The sequence below is a fragment of the Fukomys damarensis genome, unplaced genomic scaffold (assembly GCF_012274545.1).
Source record: "Fukomys damarensis isolate Sample0158 unplaced genomic scaffold, DMR_v1.0_HiC HiC_scaffold_37, whole genome shotgun sequence".
NCBI lineage: Eukaryota > Metazoa > Chordata > Mammalia > Rodentia > Bathyergidae > Fukomys > Fukomys damarensis.
In genome coordinates this window covers 68,431,325-68,440,624 of record NW_022900949.1, presented here as the reverse complement: position 1 = coordinate 68,440,624, position 9,300 = coordinate 68,431,325, and the positions used below count along the sequence as shown (strand labels likewise).

Genomic DNA, 9,300 nt, shown 5'->3' with positions numbered 1-9,300 from the left:
ATAGTGGGCATCCTTGTCTTGCTCCTGATTTTGACGTGAAGGTTTTCAGTTTTTGGCCATTCAATATGATGTTGGCTGATGGATTTTCATAGATAGCCTTTATTAAATTGAGGTATAGACCATCTATTCCAATTTTTTGCAGGGTTTTTATCATGAATGGGTGTTGAATTTTATCAAATGCTTTTTCTGCATCTATTGAGAGGATCATATGGTTTTTGTCCTTGACTTTGTTAATATAATGTATTACATTCACTGACTTTCGTATGTTGAACCACCCTTGCATCTCTGGAATAAATCCGACTTGGTCATGATGGATGATCTTCTTAATAATCCTCTGTATTCTGTTTGCTAGTATCTTATTAAGGATTTTTGCATCTATATTCATTAAGGAGATTGGTCTGTAGTTCTCCTTTTTGGTTGTATCTTTCTCTGGTTTGGGAATCAGAGTGATACTTGCTTCCAGGAATGAATTTGGAAGTATAGCTTCTCTTTCAATTTCATTGAAAAGTTTGAAGAGTAATGGTAGTAGTTCTTCTCTAAATGTCTTGTAAAATTCAGCAGTGAATCCATCAGGGCCTGGGCTTTTCTTTGTTGGTAAGTTTTTAATTACATTTTCAATTTCACTGATTGTGATTGGGGTGTTTAAAATGTTTTTATCTTCTTCGTTCAACTTTGGTAATTCATAAGTATCTAGAAATCTGTCCATTTCTTCTGTGTTTTCCATTTTATTAGAGTACAGGTTCTCAAAGTAGGTGTTCATGATCCTCTGGATTTCTTTCGGATCTGTTGTGACTTCGCCTTTTTCATTCCTAATTGCATGGATCTGAGCCTTTTCTTTCCTTTTTTTGATAAGATTAGCTAAGGGTTTGTCAATTTTATTTATTCTTTCAAAAAACCAGCTCTTTGTTTCATTTATTTTTTGTATCGTTTTCTTAATTTCAATTGCATTGATTTCTGCTCGGATCTTTATAATTTCCTCTCTTGTTCGAGCTTTGGGTTTTTCTTGCTCTTGTTTTTCTAGGAGTCTAAGTTTCATCGTTAAGTTGTTTATTTGAGCCCGCTCTGTTTTCCTAGTGTGGGCATTCAATGTTATGAATTTTCCACGTAGAACTGCTTTCATTGTGTCCCAAAGATTCCTGTATGTTGTATTGGCATTCTCATTTATTTGTAAAAACTGTCTAATTTCTTCTTTAATTTCCTCTGTAATCCATTGATTGTTTAGGAGAGTGTTGTTCAGTTTCCATGTGCTTGTGAAGTTTCTATAGTTTCTTGTGCTATTGATGTCTAGTTTGATTGCACTATGATCTGATAATAAACAGGGGATGACTTCAATTTTTTTGCATTTATTTAGACCTGTTTTGTGAGCCAGTATGTGGTCTATTTTGGAGAATGATCCATGTGCAGCCGAAAAGAATGTATATTCTGGTTTTTGGGGGTGGAATACTCTATAAACATCTATTAAGTCCATGTGTTCCAAAGCTTGGTTCAGTTCTATTATTTCATTGTTGATTTTCTGCCTAGTAGATCTGTCAATTTGTGATAGTGGGGTATTTAAATCCCCCACTACAATTGTATTAGTGCTTATTTGGTTTTTCATGTTACTTAATATTTGTTTTATATAGTTGGGGGCATTTATATTTGGTGCATATATGTTTATGATTGTCAGCTCTTCCTCTTGAATTGTTCCCTTTACAAGGATGTAGTGTCCTTCTTTGTCTCTCTTAATGAGTTTTGGTTTGAAATTTACTTTATCTGAGAATAAGATTGCTACCCCTGCTTTTTTCTGGACTCCTGACGCATGGAGAATTGTTTTCCATCCTTTCACTTTCAGTCTATGGACTTCCTTTTGCACTAGGTGTGTTTCTTGTATACAACATATTGTTGGATTTTGCTTCTTAATCCATTCTGCCAATCTGTTTCTCTTGATTGGTGAATTGAGGCCATTAACATTGATGGTTACAACTGATATATTTTGACTTATTCTTGTCATGTTTTTGTCCATTTGTTGACTCTTTTTACTTTTTCTCCCATCTCCTTTTAGTTTCTTGCCTTGCCTATTTGATTTGGTCTGTTGGGCCTCATGTTATTGTGAATTTCGTTGTCCTTTTCTAGGATATTGTTTAGAATTCCTTGCAGTGCTGGTTTGGTGTTCATGAAATTTCTCAGGTGCTCTTTGTCGTGGAAGTATTTTATTTCCCCATCTATTTTGAAAGAGAGTTTTGCAGGACACATCAGTCTAGGTTGGAGATTCTTTTCTTTTAGGACTTGGAATACCTCACTCCAGGCTCTCCTTGACCTAAGGGTTTGTGTTGAAAAGTCTGCTGTGATTCTAATTGGCTTTCCTTTGTATGTGATTTGTTTCTTTTCTCTTACTGCTTGTAGTATTTTGTTTTTCTGTTGGATTTCTGGAATCTTGATTATTATATGTCTAGGTGTAGATTTTTTTTTTATCGTGGTTAGTTGGGGTTCTATATGCCTCTCTTATCTGTATGTCTAATTCTTCCCTTCTGTTTGGGAAGTTTTCTGTCATTAATTCTGTGAAGAGCTTTTTTATGTCATTTGCGTTTTCTCCTGTTTTTTTCATGAATTCCTATTAGTCTTATGTTATTTTTCTTTGTATCATGTAGGAGTTGTTGGATTGATTTCTCATGATCCCTTACTGTTTTTAAGAGAACTCTTTTTTCACTGTCACTGACTGCGATCCTATCTTCTATATCTGAAATTCTATCTTCGCAATCTTTTATTCTGTTGGGTACACTTTCAATAGAGTTTTTAATCTCCTGGATATCTGTTTGAATCTGTTTTATGGATTCCATTTCTTTCTTCTGTTGGGCATTCGTTGTTTCCATTTCTTTCTTATGCTGAGTCTTCATCTGAGGCCATACTCTTAAGTGAAATGAGTAGGATGCACATGTGTAAGTACTGAATAACTTATCTTGTGTGAGAAACTGTAAGAGTAATTGAGGACTAAAATGTAAAATAGATAATACTAAAATAGGAAAAAATGTCTAAAATGGAAGAGGTACTGGGGTTGGGGGGTGGGGGAAAGTAAACAACATGAGAAGAGAAGGAAAAAATGGAAACAAAGTTTTTATAAATAGAGATGGGTGGAAGGGAAGGAAGGGAAATGGGGAAAGAAAGCAAGAACCTAGATAGATCATGGACAGGTACAAATTCCCAATGATGAATGTGATCATAATGTATCACTACAATGTACCAGTAAACTTAATGGAATAAAAAAGTCTGCTATTTCTTGCAGAAATTTAGATTTGAGAGGTGAAGTGTAGGGCCGGGTAGGGAGAATGGAACTGCTAGGTTGAATTAACATTACAGAATCATACAGTGCCAGATCTCAGTTTTGCATAATTCTTTTCAGGGCAGGTCTGTACTGTGTGTTTACATGGTGAATTTAGGTTGTAATGATTATTTTAAAGATTTCTGTAGATTTGTTAACTGTTACCCAAACTGTACTAACTCCTAGACAGTTTAGAGCTCTTGGAGAGCATTTACAGTCTGGTGACAGCCCCCCTTTTAAGCTAATTTTCCCCAAACCCTGATTTCCCATTGCTTCTTGTTCATTATGTCTTTGACCTGTTGTATTTCATGTTGAGTTTATCTATCAACATGCTACACCTATCAAGTGAGAAATTTTATTTTTACTTATTTATTTAGAGCACATTGTACTGAGAACCACTTACAAAATGAAAGCAGAGAAATCAGTGTTGCCTCGGTTTTGTTGGAAGTAGACTTCTTTGGTCATTTTCTCTCCTTGATGAAGATTTTCAATTTTCATGTTTTAAATGGTTTTGCTTGTGCCTTGGAGTCAAAGTTTTTGTTCCTAGTGGTTAGAAAACTGTCTGCTGGGCCAGCTGACTTTAAGAAAAACTAAGGTATGGGGGACACCACTTAAAACATTTTTTTCTCTAAGTATCACTAGTTTGTGTGTCTGTCAAATGCAGAAGCCCAGGGATGGCCAGTATTCTGCCAAATATCAAAGTATATTTAAAAGTTAAATGTGTGTTTTTCCTTTCTTGCTGTACCCATGCTGTCACTTAACCCCCAGAAGTTACTTATCTTTTTGCTAATATCAGGCTCATTTTGTGTGAAGATATGTATATATTTTTCTTATATAAATACACACAAATATATACACACAAAAAACAAAGTAAAAAACTTTTGTGTATCAAAAGATACCACTAATATAGTGTAAAAGTTAGCTATAGACTGGGAAAATATGCACAATACAAACATCTTATGGAGAATTTGTATCATGAATACTAAAAGCCCCAATCATTTTTTTAAAACTCCAATTTTTAAAATAGACAAAACTTGGCACTTCACAAAAGAAGATATACAAATGGACAAAAAGTGCATGAAAGTGTGTACTATCACAAATGCCAAGGACATGCAAATGAAAACCACAATGGTATGCTATTTCAAGACCCTGAACCACAAGCCACAGTGAGCTGCTTGCATCATTGAAAGCTCTAAAATGTTCGCCATCCCTGAACTAGAATGATTAAAAATTAAAAGACACTGAAGACAGTAAAAGTGCAGCTTGTAAGGTAGCCAGAACTTTTTTTTCCTATGGTGCTGGAGATCCCACCCAGGGCATCACGTATGTTAAACAAGTGCTCTACGACTAAGCTAAATCTTCAGGCCTTTTGAATATGTCACATTGTGAAATGATAAAATCACTTCGAATGATGATTAACTAGATTCTTATGATGTTAAATGTACATTAACCCTATGATCTAACAATTCCACTCCTAGGTATTGGAACAAAGTTAATGAAAACATATATCCAGAAAAATAATTTTATAGTAATGTTTGTAAGACCTTTACTTATATTATTTCAAGTGGAAGGTGATCTAGATGTCCACAGAGTTGATAGGTAAATTACAGTGTATTTCATACAATAGAATACTAGTCAATAGTAAAAAGTACTACGGATACATGCAGCAATGTAAATGATCCAAAATATCAAGAATAGCAAAATAATCAAGATACAAGTGTGAATAAATGAACAAATGGAACAAACGTGAACAAATGAACAAACTGGAAATCTTCTCTGTGCTGACAGAATCAGAATAACATTTGCCTGTAGATATTGGGATTGATTTAGGAACTTGAAGAAACTTTCTGGGGTAACCAAGGCATTCTACATCTTAATTTAGATATTATTTATACAGATATATATTAAGCCCATTCTATTACATTTAGGATCTATGTATTTTAGCAGAAATTAAAAATATGTTGGGCCAGGGATTTAGCTCAGTGGTTCTGCTGCCTGCCTCGCAAGCCCAAGGACCCGAGTTTGATCCCCTGTACAAAAAAAAAAAAGATACTAGTAAAAATATGTCTAGCCGTGGATATAGCTCAGTGGATCCACCACCTGCCTCACAAAGGCAAGGTCCTGAGTTCCATACCTGGTACAAAAACAAAAACAAAAAACACAAAATATGTTCAGACCAGCAAAACATCTGGATGACACTTGTAACTCCTCTCTAAAAAAGAAAATTCTTGGTACTGAGAATTGAACTCAGGACCTTGCACTTGCCCTTGCCAGGTGCAGGTGCAGGGCCACTGTGCTAAATCCCTGACCCTTACAATTTTCTTACATAGAATTTTAAGCATTTTTTCATTGTATTCTACATTTATATGACTTAAAAATTCAAAAGCATTAAAACAAAACAAATCTAGAAAAATAAAGGAAGAAACTAAAAATTATTTCATCCTTGTTTCCTATCCTCTATCCCACCCTGTAGAAAGCCCTGCATTTTCACAGGGCAGGGGGTGATGTAACTCAAGAAAACATGATGTCATCCATTAAATATCTTGTTGAAGTCATAGCACTAGAATTGCAAGCATCAGAGCTGGAACTAGAAATTTTAACCTTGGTACTGGGGATTGTTTGCACAGGTCTTTGTACAGAATAAAGTTATGACTTTTCAAAGCATGGCTTCTGGAAGGTTTTCACATGCTGTCAGACCTCCTTGGGTAGTCAGGTTAGAAATGCTCTTTTTGGCAAGGGCTCTTGCTATTTCTAATTGTTGAAGCCATCGTTTCTCTTTAAAGGCACTGGAAGAAAATAAGAGAATTCATCAGGAGGGTTAGTCTCATCCCTTTTCATAGATGAAAGAGTGGAAATATTCAGGTTGATTTTTGTAGTTGTGGCTAGTTTGTCTTATTACGTGGGTAGGATGTGAATAGAAACAAGATTCTTTGTAAAACCAATTCTTTGTGATGTTGTGGTAATGAGGTGTTCCCAAGCCAATACTAGAAGTTTAGAGCTTGCAGCTAGAAACAGAAAGCCTATTAATATCCTGTAAAATTTTTTAGCTTGAGACGTTTTCAATTTGTCCTTCTTATATCACATATTTGTAACCAGTTCTCCTCCAAATGCCCATTAGGATTTTCCATTGAGGAAATCTAAGTTTTTTGAAAATCTTTAACTGAAATGTATGTAACTTTTTTTTTTTTTTTTTTTTTTTTTTTTTTTAGGATCAAGCTTACTTGCAAGGCAGATAGCAGAACCACTGAGCTAAATCGCCAGGCTGCTTTAACTGAAATGTACTAGAAGTTATTTCAGATAGTTGTTTTCTGGCTACCTACTAAGGAAGACATAAATTTGACTGTGACTAATCCTACTTCATAGGATGCAAATGTGTTCATTACAGAAGAATTGTACATCTTCTTAAATGTCGGAGTCCTCTAAGATTTAACCCTTGTTCCTCCTCCCTTTGTCCCTTTATGCTGGGAAGTTCACTTATGCATCGCTTCAATTCTGTTCAGGACCCCTAAATCTTGGCCTTTCTTAAAACTTACATATCTCCAGTTAGCAAATAAAACTGTCAAATTTGACATATCTTTAATCTTCTTCCAGTGAGGACACATTGCCTTTGCTGTCCTCCTCATCTCTAAAACTGGAAGCAAAACTCAATTCCTTCTTTCTCCGCTCATACTCCCAATTGGTGCCCAAACTTCATAGGCTATTCCCCAGACGTAGCTTCTCTCTTTAGTACTTTCTCTCTTCCCTGACTACTACTGTTATCGTAGTCTAAATACTTATTATTTCTTGCTTCTCTTATTGCTGCTTCTTATTTTAGCGTTTTCACACCTTTCCAGTGAGTCTCCTATACATCTCCACCAGCTTTGTCTTCAAAACATAAACAAAAACCGACGAAATTACTTACTTTATAAAAAAAGGATCTTGGACTGGGGATTTAGCTTTATGGTGCCACCGCCTGCCTTGCAAGTGCAAGGACCTGAGTTTGATCCCCGGTACCCCGAAAATATAAATAAATAAATAATAATAATAATGAAGTACCCAATTTATACCTCATGAAAAACAAAATAAGAATTCAATTCTCTGCTAGGACATAAAAATGTTTCTTAATTTAGATGCAATGTACCTAGCCAGCCTTATGGGCAATAAATTTCTCCCTAGCCTCTAAAATGCTTTTTGTAAATCCATTTAACCTCTTGAAAACTACACCTCTTGCTTGCTCTTTCACAAAGCAGTATCTTTGACCAGGTTACTGTCTTGATCTAGATCCTTTCCTTCATTATCACTACTTTTGTTTACTAAAGTCCTGTAGATTTTTTTTTAAGGCTTCCACTCAAACTGTTGGGAGCAGCCTTGCATAAAAACATCTTAGTGTTTCAAACATTTCAACTACATCTATCCATGCCTGCTTAACTTATTTGCTCTGGATTAACTTCTTGCTTTACCTCTATGAATGTGTCTTTCTGGGCCCTCTAAGGTGAGTTCATCCATCTGTGCTGCTTTTAAAATCAACTTAAGCCTTGAGGTTACTCAAGAACCTTTATTTATCCTTCCATATCCCACCCAACTTAATTTGAAATGTTCTCTCCATTCTGATGTATGTCCTAGTTCCTCCTCAGTCCAGAAATCACCTTCATTCTCTCCCTGACATTTGAACCCTAACTTATCTGCATTCATGCAAAAACTGTGTGTTGACACCGTGCCTGCCTTGCAAGCACAAGGTCCTGAGTTCAATCACTGGTACCAAAAACAAAACAAAAAAACTATTGAGTACTTCCTTTTATGTCAGGGAATCTTCTGGATACTAGGGATACAAAAAGTAAAGAAAAGAAACAAGTTATGCCTTGGTATTAAAAAAATAAAACACGAAACTTTAATATGGAGCCCAAGAACGCGTCAGAGTCAGTATTTGGGATTGCTGTCTACTCTCAGCTCCCTTTAATACTCCACCTTCTGGACAAATCCCTCACATTTGAAACTTCACTAAATCAGATTTCTAGGCTACAAAATGCTCGCTGGGATCAGATGATATGCAATAAGCAAGGTTAGCGTCTAGTTACATTTTAGTGATAGCCTTTGATCTCTGTAAAGCCCACAGCAACTCATAGGCTGAGGGGTTACATGCTGTGTGACCCTTTGGCCTCTGCCATGAATTTACCAACACAGGCTTACACCAACACTTGGTCTATGCCAGTGGCAGGGAGCATTTTTGAGCTTTCAATGATACAAACAACTTGCTGCGGCACACGTGCTGTAGGTTTGTCACCACAGGTCTAGGTTAAAGGCAGCAATGCTACATTTTTTTTTTCCTTTTGTTTGTGACAGGGGATCGAACTCAGAGCCTTACGCTTGCGAGACAGGCAGTGGAACCACGGAGCTAAATCCCCAGCCCAGCAATGCTAGCTTCGATTCAACCCTAAGAGGTATATTTATGAATCCAAATGGCACATGGCTCAGCATACACTTTTACACAATGCCGGATGAGTTTTCTGTGGTCCCCTCCTTACACTGAACAATCACCAATGGCTGTGCACTGGCCCAATTCCCCGGACAGCATTATGGATCACATTAGGTTCTTCCCCATCGCCTGGCTCTGATAGTAGTTTGCTAATGATGCACAAAGCCATCGAAATGGTGCACATCCTCTCATGTGTATCTTTTTGGTCCAAGAGCTGCGTTGGTCATCGAGAGATGAGTGCTCAGACCCCCTGATTGCCTCCCTTGACAGGATGTTGTATACAGACATACGTGTTTCTGTGACTGGGGCCTGGAGCAGATCAAGAAGAAGGCACAGAGACAGGAGTCTAAAGGCCTCCCTTTTCTCTCCACAGTCCACCAACAAAAGCAAGTGGAACAGATCCTGGGAAAGGTGTCGTGGAAAGAGAACAGAAACAAATGGGGAGAGATGGGGCTGAGGATTTAGCTCAGTGGTGCTGCCACCTGCCTCGGAAGTACAAGGTCTGGAGTTTGATTCCGGGTACCAAAAAAAAAAAAAAAAAAAAAAAAAAAAA

General features: G+C 36.7%; 1 protein-coding gene across 1 annotated transcript in view; it reads right to left on the bottom strand.

Annotated features, from left to right (window-relative positions):
• Positions 1-5,800: 5,800 nt before the first annotated feature.
• Ankub1 (ankyrin repeat and ubiquitin domain containing 1) overlaps positions 5,801-9,300 on the bottom strand; it is a 26,482-nt gene continuing 22,982 nt past the window's right edge. Inside the window, exon 6 of the mRNA XM_010625295.3 lies at positions 5,801-6,081. Within this exon, the coding sequence (XP_010623597.1) occupies positions 5,952-6,081 (130 nt within the window). The 3' untranslated portion in view covers positions 5,801-5,951. The remainder of the gene's footprint in view (positions 6,082-9,300) is intronic.